Source organism: Stenella coeruleoalba, assembly GCF_951394435.1.
Source record: "Stenella coeruleoalba genome assembly, chromosome: 19".
NCBI classification, from domain to species: domain Eukaryota; kingdom Metazoa; phylum Chordata; class Mammalia; order Artiodactyla; family Delphinidae; genus Stenella; species Stenella coeruleoalba.
In genome coordinates this window covers 51,444,694-51,462,790 of record NC_137165.1, presented here as the reverse complement: position 1 = coordinate 51,462,790, position 18,097 = coordinate 51,444,694, and the positions used below count along the sequence as shown (strand labels likewise).

The window sequence follows — 18,097 nt, the reverse complement described above, 5'->3', positions numbered from 1 at the left end:
GATTCTGTGGGTCTTCCAGTATCCTTCTAGTATATCCTTCTTCTGCCTGACCACCCCATGGTGGGTGTCTTTTATTTGTGGTCAAGCACTCTGTTGGTGGCCTTTTAAGGTTCTTTGCAAATTCCCATTTTTACAAACAACGCTGAGATGAGAATCTCTGCCCCCGTCCCTGTGCACATGTGCAAGGATTGATGGAGAAAAGATTCCAAGCACGTGCTGTTCCTTCTACCTGGAACACACCCTCCTCCCATTTCCCCCACATCTGCTGCCCCGCACTCTTCATTTCTCCACTGAGATCCACTAAGGTAGCTCCAGCCTGTGCCTCCCCCTGCCACCCTCTGGTTTCCATCACCTGTTATTCCAGCTTGTATTTACCCCAAGTGTTTTACTTGTGATCGCCTGTCTCACCCACAAGACTGCAGCTTCACACGGAAAGGACTGGGTCTGCTCATTCACTGGACCCCAGGGCCCAGCACACCCAATGTCCGAACACCCAGTGGACTCAACAACTCTTTCTGCATGAACAAGAGAACTTGGGAACCACAGTGCATTTTTTTTTTAAATAAATTTATTTATTTATTTTTGGCTGCGTTGGGTCTTCGTTGCTGTGCACAGGCTTTCTCCAGTTGCGGCAAGCGGGGGCTACTCTTTGTTGCGGTGCCCAGGCTTCTCATTGCTGTGGCTTCTCTTGTTGCGGAGCACAGGCTCTAGGCGCGCAGGCTCTGTAGCTGTGGCTCACAGGCTTAGTTGCTCTGCGGCATGTGGGATCCTCCCGGACCAGGGCTCGAACACGTGTCCCCTGAATTAGCAGGCAGATTCTCAACCACTGCGCCACCAGGGAAGCCCCCACAGTGCAATTTTAATGATCTCAGATAAGGCACAGCAGAGGGCACAGTGATAGGCAGGGGAGGAGACCCGACAGCTCCTTGTTGCTTCCCGACAAACCAGCTGGGCGGGCAGTGGGAAGTGGGAGCTCTCGGTTTGTGGACTGCAGTAGTTGAAACCTTCCAGTAATTTCTTTAAGCTCAGAGAGATCAACGGAAGCGGGGGGGGCCATCTGGTGGCTGGTGGTTGGAGATGGTTGCAGAGAGGAGGTGAAGGATGGGAGGTGTCCCGCCTCCGGGCGCTCCTGCCACCCTGGCTCCCCCAGCCTCGGGTCTAGTCCACACCCGTGGAGTTGGTCAGGTAGAAGGGACGGATGACGACTTGGAAGCTGCTGAAGGACCCTGCCGGGCAGGGGAAGAAGGAAGCACTCCTGGAGCTGTTGGTGCCTAGGGCGCTGGGGATCAGGGCCTTCCAGCCCTCGAAGTTGGTGACATCCGCCACGAAGTTTCTCCCACAGAGCATCAGGGCCTTGTTTTCATAACCGATGGTGGGATTGGAGTAGCTAGACTTGGAGAGGGCCAGGAGGGGGGGGTCGTCAGAGGAGCATGAGAACCCGTAGTTCCAGCAGCTCTGGACGGTGGGGAGGTAGACTAAAGACCAGGAGACTGAGCTGGCCTGGAAGAGGAAGCTGGGGTGCTGGGGCGTCTTGAAGGACCGGTAGCGGTTGTAACTGGAACCCGTCACGGAGGCGCTCCAGGTGGGCGAGGTGTAAAGCCGGGGCTGGTAGGTGTCCTCGGTGAGGTTCAGGCCCCTGTACTGAGCCAGCAGCTCGAAGGGCACGGTGTGGAACTCCAGGGCCTGCAGCATCTTCTTCTGGAACAGCGCCTCGTGACTCCAGTACAGGGACAGGTTAAACTGCAGGGTGAAGAGGTCGCTGGGCGGTATCATGGGGAACCGCACCCTCTCCACCAAGCCCTCCACCTCCCTGCGGGAGATGCGCCTCTCCTGGCTCCATTCATCCAAGGCCAGCAGCACGGCCAGCTCGCTGGGAGTGACCAGCTCATTCCTGGAGAGCAGGTCTCGGAGCACGGCCGTGGGGACGCTCGGCCAGGCCTCGGCCTGCGTCAGGGCCCCGAAGTTCCAGGCCAGGAACTGCACGCAGATCTCCTCCAGCACGGGGTCCCGGGTGGCCAGGGCATAGGCATAGAGGTCCAGGGCCGTCCGGAAAGAGGGGTCCTGGGGGAGGAGGATGGCAAAGAGGTGTCCGCAGTAGCTCTGCAGCTGCTTGGCCCCGGAGGCAGAGGCGAGCTTGTGCAAGCACTTCACCGACGACAGAGAGACGTCGATCCTCCGGGAGTAGAGGTACCTGCGGGGAGACAAGGGCTGATGCCTGGTGACACTCCTTCCCCGCAGGACAGCAGGTGTGCCCTGGTGCACGTGAGCTATTGACCGCTGACACCGCGGTGCTAGCTATTTCAAGGGGCATTCAGAAGCCCCTGATTTATCTCCTGGGTCAACGCACATTCCAAGCTCCCGTTTGCCTAGAGCCAGGTGTGGGCGGATCCCAGGCTCTTTGAGGATGTTGCTTCATCCTCATCCGTGAGGGAGGTGGTCCCACCACCTCCTCCACCATCACCATCGTCCTCACGGGCCGGACCATGGGCGCCAGGGCCTGCCGGCCATCCCGGGCATCAGCGTTGCCCTGCCCTTCCCTTCCCACCGTCACGCACCTGGCCAGACCCCTTCGGGCCCCCACTGGGTGCCCGTAGGCGCCCCTCTGACCCCAGCACCTGTCAGGTGTTCCCGTGACATAGGCATCGCCGCTGGCCACCTCCTATCTGCCTTCCCCACCAGCCGTGAGCCCCGCGGGCGGCACCCAGTCTGTGCCATCTGCCATGTAACTCAGTGAGCCACCAGGAAGCCCTTTGCTGCGTGAAGATGTGTGCGGAGGGAGCCTGCTGGGAGGGGAAATGATAGGCTGTGGCTGCTGTCTCCTGGGACATGGTGAGTGGGGTCCTGCTTTGGGAAGAGCCAAACTCTCCCCATGGCTTCTCTCGAACGCTGAGCCTTCCAGGGAGCAGCGGACCTGGTGGCCACCCTGTCACCTGAACATGGAGCTGGGGGCGCCCAGAGCAGAGCTGGGGCGCCACAGTGTCCAGTGCCGGTGGCAGAGGTGGGCCCGCCCTCCTCCCACCCTCTCTGCCCTCATGCGCTCAACACATCACGTGATCCTGCTGATGACCGTGAACTCTGGGGCAAAAAAGGGCATCTGCACCCTCTGGCCCGTCGCCCATAGCTGTGTATCCGCCTGGTGGTGGCCTGAGCCCAGGAACCTCTGCCCTGGGCAGCACCCGGACAGCGGACGAGGCACTGCCTCTCTCATAGGCAAGGAGTGCCACCGAGGGCCCCGCAGATGGCCATTGACAAAGGGAGCAAGGAAACCACAGAGTGTCTCCATCACCACCTCTTAATCCCGCTTTGGGGCCAGAGAGGGATGGTTCCCAGCCGCTGGGAGCTGTGCAGCTCCCACCCGGTGACGCCCCAGCCCGGCTGGCTCTCCCCGGTCTGGGCACACTGGCCACCCTCAGCTTCAGGCGGGCACCCGAGTGGCTGGGGACAGGGGGTCGCAATCAGCCCTTCGGCCCTGCGCCACCATCAGGGAAGAAAACATCCTGAAAGGTAGAAAAAAGACCAAAGGCCCTGGGATGTTAGTGACCCCCAGAGACCCCAGAAACTGGTGAGAAGCCGGATTACTGACAGAAGGCTCTGAACAGCAGTTGCCGCGTGGGGAACACTGGGAAGAGGGAAGGGCAGCGTGCGGGGTAGCCGCAGTGAGCAGGGGTCCTCTGAGGCCTTCTGGGGCCTGGACGGGGCTCACTGCAACCTCTCTGCCTCAGGGGAGGGAGAGAGACAGGGGCAGAGAGAAAGGGAGAGAGAGAGAGGGAGGGAGAGACAGAGACAGAGAGAGACACAGGGAGACAGAAAGGGACAGGGAGAGACAGGGAGAGAGAGCCGGAGCACATGGCCAGACAGTCCGGAAAATCACTGAACTCTGACCGAGGGCGGTGACTCCAGCTGGGGCCGGGAAGCTGGGGACAGGCGCAAACGCATTACAGATACCAGTCCCGCTAGGAGGGGCACAGGATGGCTGCCAGGTTCTTATATTGTCCTTGGCTGAAAAGAAGCCACTTTAATCTGTTTTCACTGCCATTTGTTGTTTCTCTTAAATGTCACTTTCAGCTACCTACAGCTTTGGGTCACGAGAGAGAACAGCTTTCATAGACGTGGTTTTTTTTTCAAGTCGATGCTCACAGAACACCAGCCCCCCGGGAGGCCCCTCGGGTGGGGACAGAGTGGCCCCCAGCAGGGCGGTCTGGGGGAGGGGCGGCCCCTCGGGGCCCACTCTCAGCTGGGAGGCGGGCCCCTGAGCGTGGCCGGCCCGCTGGTTAGACCCGAGGCCTGGGCGGCCCCGCCTGGGGGCTTCCCCCCACTTTTCTCCAGCAACAGATTTGGATTCGGTTTTTAAAAAAACTTTTTGAGTGAGCAGATCAGTCAGGTGAGAAGAGGGAGGATCCTTTGATGGTTGCTTTTTGGATGCTTTTACGACACCTGAGAGACAGGGGTGTGTGTGTGTGTGTGCGTGTGCGTGTGTGTGTGTGTGGGTGTGCGTGTCTGCGTGTGTGTGTGTGTATGGGGGTGTGCGTGTGCGTGTGTGTCTGCGTGTGTGTGTGTGTCTGCGTGTGTGTGTGTGTGGGTGTGCGTGTCTGCGTGTGTATGGGGGTGTGCGTGTGCGTGTGTGTGTGGGGGGGTGCGTGTGTGTGCGTGTGTGTGGGGGGGGTGCGTGTGCGTGTGTGCTGCCCCATCTCTCACAGCCCCTGCAGAAAGAATGCATAAGAATGTGCGTGTGAACGTGAGGATGCGTGGCTGTGAAGGCAAATGTGTGAATGTGTGAGTGTGCACACGTGTGAACAAGTGTGTTCAGCCAAGCATGGCTGCCGTCGGTGCCGCATCCCTCGTCCCTGCGGTTTGCCTTGGAGGGGATGCTGCCCGGTCCCCAGCCCCTGGCCCCAAGGACACTCACTTGATAAAGTCTCTGACGACAGGCACACACTCGGTATCCACCTCCATGGTGACCCTGCTGCTCGGCTCCTTCCACAGGCCGTGTGCCTCGGGGTTGGTGGACAGGATCAGCTTGTGGGCACAGATGCCCAGCTCGCCCTCCTCCTTCGTCTTCACCCTGATGAACAGGTCACAGCCCTTTTGGCTCTCAAAGATCTGCTCTAGAGCTGTGGGGAGCTCGCTGGACAGGTCGAAGGTGTAGATGCCTCTGGTTTCTAAGAGGTAGAAGGGAACGTGCCGTGTTAGGAGGGGCCCTGGCACTCGCTTCCTTTGTGACCTGAAAACACTTTTGCTCCCTGGAGTCAGTTTCTTCCCTTAAATCGTGGCCCCGCTCCTGCCTTATCTACTCAGAAAGGCTCCTGGGGAGGCAAGGAAAGAACAGCCCTGGGAGACAGGGTGCTGTTGCCCTCCGTGGCCCAGAGCCCCCGCTCCGTCAAACACCCCTACTTAGCTCATCTGCCTCCTCCAAATTCTGACAGCACATCCAGGTGGGTGTTTCGGAGGCGCTGACTCCCAGAGCCTGGGGCCCCATCCCAATCAATCACTCACCCAGATATGACCTTCTAAAACCCAAACCTCCTGCCTGGTTTGGTCTGAAGAGGGAGGGTTTAATGGCAACCCTGTTTAGAGTTTTGAGGTTCTTAGCAGCCTCCTTCAGGGGACCGAGGCCTAGAGAAACTACTTGAAGCCCCCAGGGTGGTTTGGGGGTGATGCACCGCCTCTCCTGGCCCCTCCCAAAGCTTAGCAGGGAACTAAATTCCATCTGTTTTTTCTTTGCCACAAACAGGTTTGAATCAATTCTGACAATTAAACCAGGTGGGTTCAGCCCCCCCATTCCTCCCTGTACCCCAGACTCTCCTTTACTCTCACCCCGGGGCTCCCCACCAGGCCAGGGCTGCTTCCTGCTTTGCACCCCGGCCCCACAGCCCAGGTGTCTCCTGCACGTGCTCCCGTGCTCCCTGTGCGAGCCCAGGGAGAAGGACAAGTGGTCATGAGAGACGAGATAAAACTGGGACCCGAGGACTCAAAACTGCGGGGCAGCCTCGGTCCATTTAGAATGTCTGATGGCGTTGGGGAGAGGGCAGGGCTGGGGCTGTTTGCAATCAGGCCTTTCTGCCCCCAAGAAATGTCTAAAGCACGTTCAGCACGCTAAGCCCGGGTTCGGGGGGTGTGCTATAATATGTTTTGGAATGCGAACCAGCAGAAACAAAAGGCTGGCGTTTCGAGAGATAAGCCTGCAGCGTGTAGACACAGGGTGCAGAGGCACCTCGTTTTAATGGGCTTCACAGATGCCGCGTTTCTCTGAAACTGAAAGTTGTCGCAACTGTGCCTTGAGCTACACCATTTTTTTTTTCCCCAACGGCATTTGCTCACTTTGCGTCTCTGTGTCACATTTTGGTAATTCTCAGTCACCTTTGATGTTACTATTGGAAAAAGATTATGACTTGCTGAAGGCTCAGATGGTGGTTAGCATTTTTTAGCAATAAAGTATTGTTTAATTAAGGTATGTACATTATTCTTTTAAAAATTAAGGTGTGTAGAGTGTTTTTTCATCGATAGCTTTTCTGGTTCACTGATTTTATGCCATCGATCTATTATATTTAGAACTGGCTAGTCTTTAAATTTGTTCTCTACAAAAAAAGAGAGAAAATATGCGTATTTATTTTATCTGAAACTCTTCAGCTTCAATCCTTTCTTAATGCAACAAGGCCTTGCCCGTGTACAGCTGAGCACGGGTGTCAGTCTCCCCGCACCTCCCCCCATCACAGGGAGGGGGCGCTGCTGGGCCAGGAGCCTGCATCCGGTGACAGCTGCTTTCTCTCTTGCAGGAGTGACCTAGGACTCTGGACTAGGGTCAGAAAATCTTTGTTCCAGTTCTAGCTCTGCTTCCAACTAAGTGTGCTTGCTTATTTATTTAATTGAAGTACAGTTGGTTTACAATATATTAATTTCAGGTGTACAACATAGTGATTCAATATTTTAGTATGTACATTGTTTCTTTAGACATAATACTATTGCACACTCAGTAGACTACAGTATAGTGTAAACATAACTTTTACAGGCACTGGGAAACTCAAAAATTCCTGTGACTCGCTTTACCGTGATACGCGCTTTCAGTGGTTTGGAACCGAACCTGAGATATCTCCGAGGTGTGCCTGTATTCGGAATGTGGCTCATTGCCCGAGAATCGGGTTAAATGGAGCATTTCTGAGTGGCTCCGGTCGGTGTGTGGGGGGGAGGTGCGGTAAGGAAGTGGAGATCTGTTGCTGTGAGGTGGTGGGAACTGGGCCTTTCCTGCCCCTCCTGGAAAGTAGGCACCACCTGCGAACCTTTGCACGGGGAGGTGTGTGATCCGCGTGGAGGGGTGGGGAGCCGACGTGACCACCGTCCCTGGGATGCCCGGCTTGGGTCTCCGTGGCAGCTCTTGGGCGGGGGTACAGGGAGGGCCCTGGGGCTCAGGATGGGGCACACCCCCCCGCCCCCGCTCACCGTTGGTGCAGATCACGCCGGCGTCCTCGTCATGTCTACAGTTGCTCTTCATCCAGCCCAGGGATGAGCAGTTGGCCAGCGAGGGCTCTGTCCCTGTGCACTGCACCTCGTCCAGCATGATGGGGCCCCTTCCTGGTGGCACAGCAAGGATGACAGAGCCTGGAGGGGGAGCTGGGGCTCTCGGGGCTCTTGTAACGTCATACCATGAACTAGCCTTGTTCTCACAAGGTCTGTCTGCCTCGTAGATATCAAATTATTATACTGCAATTTATGCGTCTACCCCTGTCTCTGAATATTTGGATGATTTCCCTTTTTTTGAATCACAGGCACTGCACACAGACTTTTCTTTTGGGGGGAAACTGTTTCAAGAAGGTAAATTGCCCGGAGTGGAGCCACTGCGCTGGAGGACACGGCCGCCGGCCAAGCCTGCGTGCGAGCCAGGCCGCCAGCGCTCAGCCAGCGCGGGGCTTCGGCCTCTTTGAAACCTCTGCCGGCACCGAGCTGGCGGGAACGCCATTTGCCCGCCTTAGGTACGATCCCTTCCTGGGCCTGGTTACTTAGCAGCGCGTCCAGCTTTGGAGGCCCTGGGGACTCGCAGGTTACCTGGCCCGAAGGTGGCTCCGCCCAGAGCCTCGGTGGCATTCTCGAAGCCCAGGGCTCGGCAGACAACGCTGGCATCTGTCAGGTCCCACAGGTTGTCACACACCGTCCCCCACCGGCCGCTGTAGTAGATCTCCACGCGGCCCTCGTTGGCGGTGTCCCCGTCGGCCAGCCGCATGTCACCGTCTTTCACGCCTGCAAGCTCCCGAGGGAGAGCAGAGGTCAGCAAGGATGAAAGCCGCGTGCTGGGCCTCCCTCCCAGGGCAGCAGCACGGCCGCCCCACCCTCCTCGGGGGTCATGTGCTTTCACGGGGGCAGTAAAGTTCTCCCCAGTAGGGGGTGACCCCTGGATCCTTAGCTTTGAAGACTCCATCCATCCTCGAGGGGATCACCCCCCGGGGAGGAGTGGAAAGTACACATAGACCGCCCCCCATACACACAGGGAGGGTAGACTCCACCTTTCTTGTCTCTGAGGTCTGAACCCTTTGTTGATAGAGGAGGGGCAGAGGGGTGCCCCATGCCACCTGAGAGTAGGGTGGCAGGACCCCAAGGAAAGAATGGGAGACGGGGCGGAGGCCCACACTGACCCCACTGAGGGTGTCTGGGGCTTGGGGTGCAGCCCGGGCACCACAGTGAGGACTGCTGGAAGGGGCGTGCGGGAACGTGGGGGGCAAGCAGGCCCAGGGCGCCCCGGAACTCAGGCAGAGTGTGCCAGGCAAGGAGAGGAAGCGGGGTCCCGGCCCTACACCTGTTCTTCTGGGACTCGGCCCGCTGACCTCCCCTGCCCAGCCCCACCTCAGCCTCTGACGGAGCCGACAGGGTCAGGCAGGAGCTGGGTGCCGTGTCAAAGGGCACTTCTCAGATGGGGGAGCAACAGGCCTCTGTGGGGTCACCAGGATGAGGAAGGGCCTCGAAGTGTGAAGGGTGAGGACAGCCGTCCAGGACTCTGGAATCTGACTGTGTCCAAAGGGCACTGGCCTCGTGTCCCCCAGGGTTGGGCCAATCTGTGGGCCCCTCCTGCCAGGCCCCTCTGGTTCCCACCAGATGAAATGGTGACTCCCTTGGCATCCCCCCACCAAAACATACAAGCCATGACTTGGGACACCCGGGGCTTCAAGCAGGAGAGAAGACCCAGGCTGACTCCCGTCACCCAGGCACCGGGCAGAACATTGCCCTGATTTTCTGCAAAGAGGGGGCTGACCCCGCAGAGCAAGGGAGCGGCAGCTTCACAGACGCTGCTTTCCAGATCTCCGGGGCCTCGCTCACCGTGAATCCCCGCGACCAGCAGCCACATCCACAGGAGCCGCAGGGGGGCCATGGCCTTGCCTGGGAGCCCTTGTCCTGCAGCGAAAGGAGGCAGCCGAGTGAGACGGCGGAACTGGACAGCCCGCGGCACCAGGGCCGGCGTGTCCACCCAGCCTTTGGACCCTGCTCATGGAGGGCGGCCGGCGGGTGCAGGGCCTGCACCCTCAGAGCCGGGAGCCTGGGGAGCGCCCGGTGGGGGCCCCTTACTTCATCTGAAGGTGGTCCTCCGAGGACGAGGAAGACCTGCCCAGAGGAAGGGGGGTCTCTGGGCAGCGAGGACAGTGGGAACAGGAGCCCATCTCAGAAAGCTAGGCCTGGCGTGGCTGTGGGGGGGATGGGTGGGGAGGGTGGGGAGGGAGAAGGCAGGGTGTGCAGGGCCCAGATTGGGAGGGCCTGGGGAGCCCTGCTCAGGATGGGGCTTTGTCTTCAGTCAATGGAGCCCTGAGGGGGTGCCCTGAGGTCTGCAGCAGACGGAGAACATTCTGTGGGTGGGTTCTGGACCAAGTGAGCCCAGGGAGGGAGGGGGCGGCAAGAGCAGGGCAGGGGGACGCAGCAGGAGGAGGCCCCAGAAATTCGGGCAGGAGTGACAGAGGGACAGCCAGCAGTGAGAGAGCTTGGGCTGGGCGCGTCGGGCCGGGGGGACAGGGGTCAGGGCTGAGGCCCAGGCCTCTGACTGTGCAGCCGGGTGTGGGTGGGGAGAGGCTGCGGGGAGGGGCACAGGATGCGAGGACCTCTGAGGTCAGTGTCCCCAAGGAGCAGAGGCTCGAAGAGGCGGGGGACCACCAAGGTCACACAGCCAGCCCTGGGCAGGCAGGCAGGGGGGACCCAGGTCTCCCCACTTTTGCCTGGACTTCTTGGCTCCGTTTAATTGTCACTGCTCACTTTTCCCCTTCACCCCCATCCTGCCCCTCACTTGCCTCCCTCCCCTCCTGTCCACACAAGGGGTGGTCACTGCAACACCAACACTCACCCCCGGGGCCCAGCGAGCAGAGATGTGGCCTCTCTTGTGGCTGCCCCTCAAGTCAGGGCCTGGTGACCTCGGGGCGGCACCCCGGGACTGCGCTAACCAGACCCCCGGGGGCTCCCAGGCACGAAGGCCTGTTAACCATCATTGAATGGCATCCCTGGGCCAGGACCGCTCACACCACTGGCTCGTGGGATCCTGACCACGAGCCTGAGAAATGCTGTGTTGATCCCACCTTACAAGTGAAGGGGTAGCCGGCTCGGCTCACACAGCTGGGGAGTCGTGGGTGGTGTGTTTGTGTGTGGGGGTGCCCTCTCTTCATTACACTGACCTCAGCAGATGGCCAAGGGGCTAGGATGACCAACCGCCCAGTGCACTGGGGCCTGTCCCGGCTTTAGCACGGGAACTCCTGTGTCCTGGGACATGCCCTAGGTCCCAGGCACACGGGGATGGCTGGCCACCCTCCGCACTCCCCAGACAGTGGCAGCCACCAGCTTTGCTCATCCTGAAACAGGAACTCAAGGCCCCAGACAAGTGGCCATTTAAGCGCTTGGCACGTGGTATGCGAATGTCACAGCACTTCAGGTGGCCGCGACCACCCGTTTTTGCCTGACTCATTTGGGAAGTGGGACAGAGTTTATGCAGACTGGAGAAAGGTGCTCTTCCTCTGGGCAGGTTTAGCCTGGGCTGAAAAGCACTGATCAGAGAGAGCACCTTGGCTGAATCCCGAGCCTGCTTGCCCCTTGGGCTGGTGTCCTTGTGCGCCAGTGAACAACCTGCCCAACCGTTCACAGAGACCCTTTGGACATGGGAGCTGCAGTGATGGTCCCTGGACTCAGGAGAAGCACCAGATCCCCATCTGGGTACAAGCAGGGAGACTTGGCCCCCATGAGATTACATGGTGTAGAGAGAGGGACACCCACCTGAGAGCAACAGGCACAAGCTTACCTGCCCGAGACAACTACTGATGGCTGTCCTACAGCCTCCCGCCTGCAGGATCCTTCTGCAGACCACTCTTCAACCCAGCAAACCCTTCCAGTACAGAGCGTGGTCGGGCTGGTCTCAGGAAATGCTTCAGAAAGCTCAGTCTAGTTTCGATTTCTAGAAACCACCTGACACTGTTTTCTTCTGGGGTTGGCTGCCGCCAAGGCTTCCTGCACCACCCCAATCCCCCTCGGTGCTGACTGGGGCGGTGGGGATGGCAGTGGCCCAAGGCGGCAGTCTGGCTGATTCTGTAACCAGAGCAAGGCGGCCGACAGCCACATTTGAATTTCAATACTCTTCCGAGCTGGACCAGTGCCAGGCCCCTGCGCTGGGGGAGGGGAAAGGAGGGGCAGCAGCGGACAGCGGTCAGAAGAGCAGAGGGTGGGCGTGGACAGGCAGGATGTGCATCCGAGGACTGTGGGCTCTTTCACCCACACCCTGAACCATTTCCTGGGTCTCAAGCCTGACCTGAATGTTGCACCCTGCTGGGGCGGGGGCAGAACCTCTGGAGTGGACATAAATTGTTCTGCCCGCCTCACGCCCACTCCCTTGCCTTTCCTCTGACAGGGAGCCAGCACCTCGATTTTCCCCTGGGGAAGCACCCCCGTCTCACCCTCAGGTTGTGTGGCTCCTCTGGGGCTGACCTGAGCCCGGTGGGTGGGAGACAGATGGTGTCAGGGAGGCGCCGTGATCCCAGCCGGCCCAGGGAGTCAGCTTCAGACTCCCGGAACGGGACCCTGCAGGGAGCAGGCGGCCTGGAGATGCTGATGTCTGTGGTGCCCCAGACTGTGCCTTGAGGAAAGCCCAGCTGAGGGTGCAGGTGAGGGAAGAGCTGAGAGACGGAGGAACCTCGGTCCTGATGCTATGGCTTGAGCACCTGCATCCAGCTGGCCTGACGTCAAGGCCAAGCCCTGGCTTCAAGGTTATATGAGGCAATCGATCTCTTCTATTTCTGTCACTTGCATTCCAGGTTCTGGACAAGAGCTGTCCCCTTGGAATGTCCCCAGGTCTCTCTAATCCAGTGGCTGTCAACCTGGTCGGCACATGAGAATCACCCAGGAGTTTCACAAACTCCCAAGGCCCAGACCCATTAAATCACAATCTCTGGGGTGGGGACAGGCATTGGCATTAAAGCCTTGCAGGTGGTTCCCATGTGCAGCCGGGGTTGAGAACCAGTGGGGGAGACAGAGTTTCCCTGGCAGACCTGCGTCCAAAAGAGTGAGCCCCCAGGTCAACCATTCAATGACTATTTGCCCAAGATGTGAGGTCTGAGGGGGCTACCGGCTCATCTAATCCCCTCCAAAGGAACCATAAACATCAGTGGGGAGAGCAGCAGAAACAAAAGTGGCAGAAGAGACAGGGGAGTTTTAACACGCCATCCAGCTGAAGGAGCCTCAGTGCTGGCTGACATAGAAACCCCAGCACTGTCACTTCTAGCGTCCATCGGTACTTGCAGCAATAAGTGGCCAGTCTAGGTCAGGAGTGCATAGGAAGTCCTTTGGGAGGTACTGGTGGCAACGTCGAAAAACCCAAGTTGCCGAATCTTTATTCCCTGAGTCCTTTCCTGCTGGAAAGTCCTTTGTGTGCAGGTGGTAAAATGTCAAACTGAGGCCCAGACATGGAATCAAAGCACGGGTGTCTGTTCCCCTCCGGCTCTCAGGGTCTCTCCAGGAACAGGAGAACGGGAACTGAGAACAGGAACTGAGACCATCTGCTCCAGAGAGGAGTGGCTCAGCTCTGGTAAGCAGACCAACTGAAAGCCCCGACGCTGTGGACAATCGGGCCAGTGGTGACAGTGTAGAGCCCGCTGCTGTAAGCAGGAAGCCACAGACGAGACGTGGTGGCGAGTGTGCTGGGAGCTGTCAGAGGCCAGAGCCCTTACGACGCCCGTCGACATTCTTTGTGCCTCCTCTCCCACCCCCACCCCCCCCACCAAACACGGAACGCTGCCTGTAATACTAACCTCGAGGTAGCCGAGGTTAACTGCTATCAACTTTTGACAGGACCCATTCAATACTCCCAACCTCTACAGGAAGTAGCTGCTCTTATTAACTCTTTAATAGATGAGAAAACGGAAGTGCAGAGAGGGGAAACCCAACCAGTTACACAGCTGGGAGCGGGAGAGCTGGGATTCCAACCCACACTTTTCTTTCTTTTTTAAAAAATTGGCTTGAGGGACTTCCCTGTTGGTGCAGTGGTTGGGAGTCCCTCTGCCAACGCAGGCAACACGGGTTCGTTCGGTCCCTGGTCCGGGAGGATCCCCCATGCCGCGGAGCGGCTGGGCCCGTGCGCCACAGCTACTGGGCCTGGACTCTGGAGCCTGTGAGCCACAACTACTGAGACTGCGTGCTGAGGCTGCTGAAGCCCGCGCGCCTGGAGCCTGTGCTCCGCGGCGAGAGGGGCCGCCGCAATGAGAGGCCCGTGCAGCGCAGCGAGGAGTAGCCCCCGCTGGCCGCAACTAGAGAAGCTCGCACACAACAACGAAGACCCAACGCAGCCAGAAATAAATTTATAGAAAAAAAAAATTGGCTTGAGATCTAATAATTTACACACAATAAAGTGCATCGATTTAATGAGTTTTGCCAAATGTATACAGATGGTAACCATGACAATCATAATATAGAAAACATTCTCATCATCCCCAAATGTTCTCTTATGCCTTTGCTGACAATCCCCTCTGCCAGCCCCCAACCCTGGCAACCGGGGATCTGCTTACTGCCACCGCAGCTCTGCGTGTTCTAGAATTTCATATAAATGGAAATACACAAGATATAACCTTTAACTTAGCACATGCTTTTGAGATGTCACTGAGAATATCAGTAATTGGTTCTTTTCTCGCGAGTAGTAGCCCACTGTGTGGACAGACCTCAATCTCTTTCTGCACTTATGCATTGATGGACATTTGGGTCACTCCCAGTTTTGGACCACACTCACCCGCATCCCCCACCACCCCCTTATCCGAGGCTTTGCTTTCTGCAGTTTCAGTTATCCGTGGTAAACTGCAGTCCAAAAATATTACATGAAAAATTCCAGAAATTAACAATTCGTGAGTTTTAAATTGTGCACTGTTCTGAGTAGCGTGATGAAATCTTGCGCCGTCCCACGTGGGACATGCATCATCCCTTCATCCAGCGTATCCCACCTGTTAGTCAGTTCGTAGCCGTTGTTGTTATCAGATCGACCGTCCAGATATCACAGTGCTTGTGTGCAAGCAAATCTTCTTTTACTTAATAATGGTCCCAAAGCACAAGAGTGGTACGCTGGCAGCTCGGCTATTCTCTTACTGTGCCTAAATTATAAATTAAACTTCATCATAGGTAGGTATGTATGGGAAAAGACAGTATATATGGGGTTTGATACTATCCACAGTTTCAGGCATCCACTGGGGTGCTGGAGAGTATCCCCTGTGGATAAAGGCGGGACTACTGTATTACAAATAAAGCTGTTAGGAACATTTGGAGACAAGTCTTTGTGTGAACATAAGTTTTAATTTCTTTTGTGTAGGGATAAGATTACTGGGTCGTATGGTAGGTGTATGTTTAACTTTTTAAGAAACTGTCCAACTGTTTTCCAAAGTGGCTGAACCATTTTGCGACCCTACTAGCAATTTCTATGATGGTTCCGGTAGCTTTAAATCCTTACCACTACTTGGTATTGCCAGTCTTTTCAGTTGTATCCATTCTGGTGGGTGTGTAGTGGAATCTTACTGTGGTTTTAATGTCTCACGATGTGGAGCATCTTTTCACGTGCTTATTTGTCATTTATGCCTCCTCTTTGGTGAGGTGAAGTATTTAAATCTTAAACACATTTTAAATTGGGTTGTCTTATCACCGAGTCGTATACATTCTTTATATATTCTGGCTATGAGTCCTTTAGCAGATGCACGACTTGCAAATTGTTTGGATGAAAAACTTGCCTTTTCATTTCCTTAAGAGTGTCTTCTGAAAAGCAAAGATTTTGAGCTTGGAAAAAGCACAATTTTCCATACTTTTGGTGTCACATCTAAGAAATCTTTGCTTAACCTAAACTCACAAAGATTTTCTACTGCATAGAAATTTATAGAATTTTGTAGTTTTAGCTCTTATATTTAGGTCTATTATCTAACGTGAGTTAATTTTGTGTATGGCGGGAGATGAGGGTTTCAGTCATTTATTTCCATATCGAATAGAGTTGTCCCACCACTGCTTATGGAAAGACAATCTTTTTCCCACTGAATTACCCTGGCACCTCTTATATTTAGGTCTATTATCTAACGTGAGTTAATTTTGTGTATGGCGGGAGATGAGGGTTTCAGTCATTTATTTCCATATCGAATAGAGTTGTCCCACCACTACTTACGGAAAGACAATCTTTTTCCCACTGAATTACCCTGGCACCTTTGTCAAAAATCAATTGACCACACACATATGGGTTTATTTCTGGGCTCTCTTCTGCTCTCCTGACTTTATATACCTATTCTTCTTATGGCACTAATGCATTTTGACGACTTACAGCCTTACATTAAGGCTCGAAGTCAGTATCAGTCCTTCAACTTTGTTTCCCTTCCTCAAAATTTGAGTCTTTCCACCCATGAAGACAGCATATTCTTTGATTTATTTGGGTCTTCTTTGATATCTTTCATCAGTGTTTTATAGTTTCAGCATATAGATCTTGTACATATTTTGTTAGATTTATATCTATTTCATGTTTTCCGGTGTTATTATAAATGACGCTGTTTAAAAAATTTTCCATTTCCAACTGTTCACTGCAGCTGCACAGAAACAAAATTAATTTCTGTATTTGAACTGTGTATCCTTCAGCTCTGCTATACTCAGCTGTTAGTTGTTTTTTGAAGAGTCCTTAGGGTTTTCCTATCTAGTTGATCTTGTCCTTGGTGAATAAAGAAGGTTTTACTCTTTCTTTTCCAATCTAAAGACTTTTCTTTTTCTTGCCTAATTGCACTGTCTGGGACCTTGCATAGGACAGCAGGTGAATGAAAGTAATGAGCACAGTGGCGGTTCCCTGGTTTGATCACTGAGCTGTGGCTATGTGAGAGGCTGTCACTGGACAAAATTACAGCAACACTGTACACAACAGTGTACTGTACACTGTTGCTGTGAAGGGAACACAGCAACACTATTCTAGTTTGGCAACTTCTTTGTGGTTTAAAATGACTTTAAAATAAAAAGTGGAGGGGGGGGGAAGTGGTGAAAGCTGACTTTCTTGCCTTGTTCCCAGCCTTCGAAGGAAAGTCTCTCACCATGAAGTATGATGTTAGCTGCAGGTTTTTCACAGATGACATTTACCAGCTTAAAGAAGTTCCTTTTATTTCTAGTTTGCTAAGGGTTTCTTTGCTTATTTGTTTGTTTGTTTTTGTTGTTTTTGCGGTACGCGGGCCTCTCACTGTTGTGGCCTCTCCCGTTGCGGAGCACAGGCTCCGGATGCGCAGGCTCAGCGGCCATGGCTCACGGGCCCAGCCGCTCCATGGCATGTGGGATCTACCCGGACTGGGGCACGAACCTGTGTCCCCTGCATCGGCAGGTGGACTCTCAACCACTGAGCCACCAGGGAAGCCCCGCTTATTTGTTTTAAAATCGTGAACGGGTACCGGATTTTGTCAAATGTTTTTTCTGTATCTTTTGAGATTATCACACGTTTTTTCCTTTTTCGTCTGTTAATATGGTGAATTATGTGGATTTTAGAATATTAAACCAACCTTGCCTTCCGGGAATAAATCACACTTTGTCATGACATATTTTCATTTTTATATTCAACTGGCTAAATTTTTGCCCAGGATGTTTGACTCTATGTTCATGAGCGACACTGGTCTGTATTTTTCTTTTCTCATATTTGTCTTGTTTTGGTATCAGGGTAATGGTGCCCTCACAGAATGAGTTGGGAAGTGTTCCCAGTTCCCAAAATCATGGAAGATTTTGTGTTGGCTCGTTATGATTTCTTCCTTAAATGTTTGGCGCAATTTACCAGTAAAGCCAGTTGCCCTTGGAATTTTCTTTGTGTGAAGGTATTTTATTTCCACTTTACCCACATCTTTTAACAAGTTTATTAAGGTATAATTTACCTGGAAATTTACCAATTTAAAGTGCACAAGAAGACAGGGCTAACATTTGTAAAGAAACTAAGCTCATTTTCTTTCACCCAGTTCTGAGACGACTTTGGGAAATATTTTTTTGCTAGTGACACTCAGGTGTGAGTGGCCGGCAGGCACGAGTCACTGCGAGTCCAGGGTACAGCGGTTACTTAAGGACACAGTCAAGAGCCGATTTTCCATGCCTTCCTCATCCGTGTGCAGCTCTCCATCCTGTTCCCGCTCAGTCCCATGCACTCTGGCTCCCCCCACGACCCCCCGGAACTGTTCTCACAAGGTTCGCCAAGAACACCACGTCTTCCTTGCTGCTTGGCCCGTGGACACGCTCAACCTTCTTACTTGACCTCCTGCGGAGTCTGACAGAATGGACGAAGCAGGATGGGCACGCTGCCACTTGACCCCATGCTCCCCTGGTGTCCTGTACCAGTGCAGGCCTCCCTTCCTCACCAGTCCCTTCCTTCCGTGCGCCTGAGGCTTCTTCTTAGGACTTCTTAGGGCCCCGCGTGTCCTGCAGAACGATCTCATTCTTTCCTGCAGACTCATCAGACTCCCTAGTGACACCTGGACCAGTCTAGACCTCTCGCCGGGGCCCACCTCACTACCAGTCTTCCAGCATCTCCAACAAAATGGGTGAGCAGCTGCTAAGGAAGAATCAGGTGATTTTCTACTCCCCGCTGTGAATGGATTCACTTACTGCTCACGACAGCTCTGTGAAGTAGCTCCAT

General features: G+C 54.9%; 1 protein-coding gene across 1 annotated transcript; it reads right to left on the bottom strand.

Moving 5' to 3' along the window:
* Positions 1–571: 571 nt before the first annotated feature.
* LGALS3BP (galectin 3 binding protein) lies at positions 572–11,390 on the bottom strand. The gene is made up of 6 exons (XM_079905565.1): positions 11,252–11,390; positions 9,301–9,375; positions 8,038–8,229; positions 7,435–7,566; positions 4,907–5,159; positions 572–2,191 (listed from the first exon to the last, which is right to left on the bottom strand). The coding sequence occupies exons 2-6, from the start codon at positions 9,350–9,352 to the stop codon at positions 1,159–1,161; spliced, it is 1,662 nt and encodes a 553-aa protein (XP_079761691.1). The 5' UTR covers positions 9,353–9,375; positions 11,252–11,390; the 3' UTR covers positions 572–1,158.
* Between the last annotated feature and the right edge of the window lie 6,707 nt (positions 11,391–18,097).

Bases quoted from the DNA above. Each gene is read 5' to 3' on its own strand.
- LGALS3BP (XM_079905565.1), bottom strand. From the start codon at position 9,352: ATGGCCCCCCTGCGGCTCCTGTGGATGTGGCTGCTGGTCGCGGGGATT. The intron at 7,567-8,037 runs GTAACCTGCGAG...CTGTGCCACCAG, and splicing joins CGGAGCCACCTTCGGGCCAG to GAAGGGGCCCCATCATGCTG. The intron at 2,192-4,906 runs GTGAGTGTCCTT...GTCTCCCCGCAG, and splicing joins GTCGTCAGAGACTTTATCAA to GTACCTCTACTCCCGGAGGA.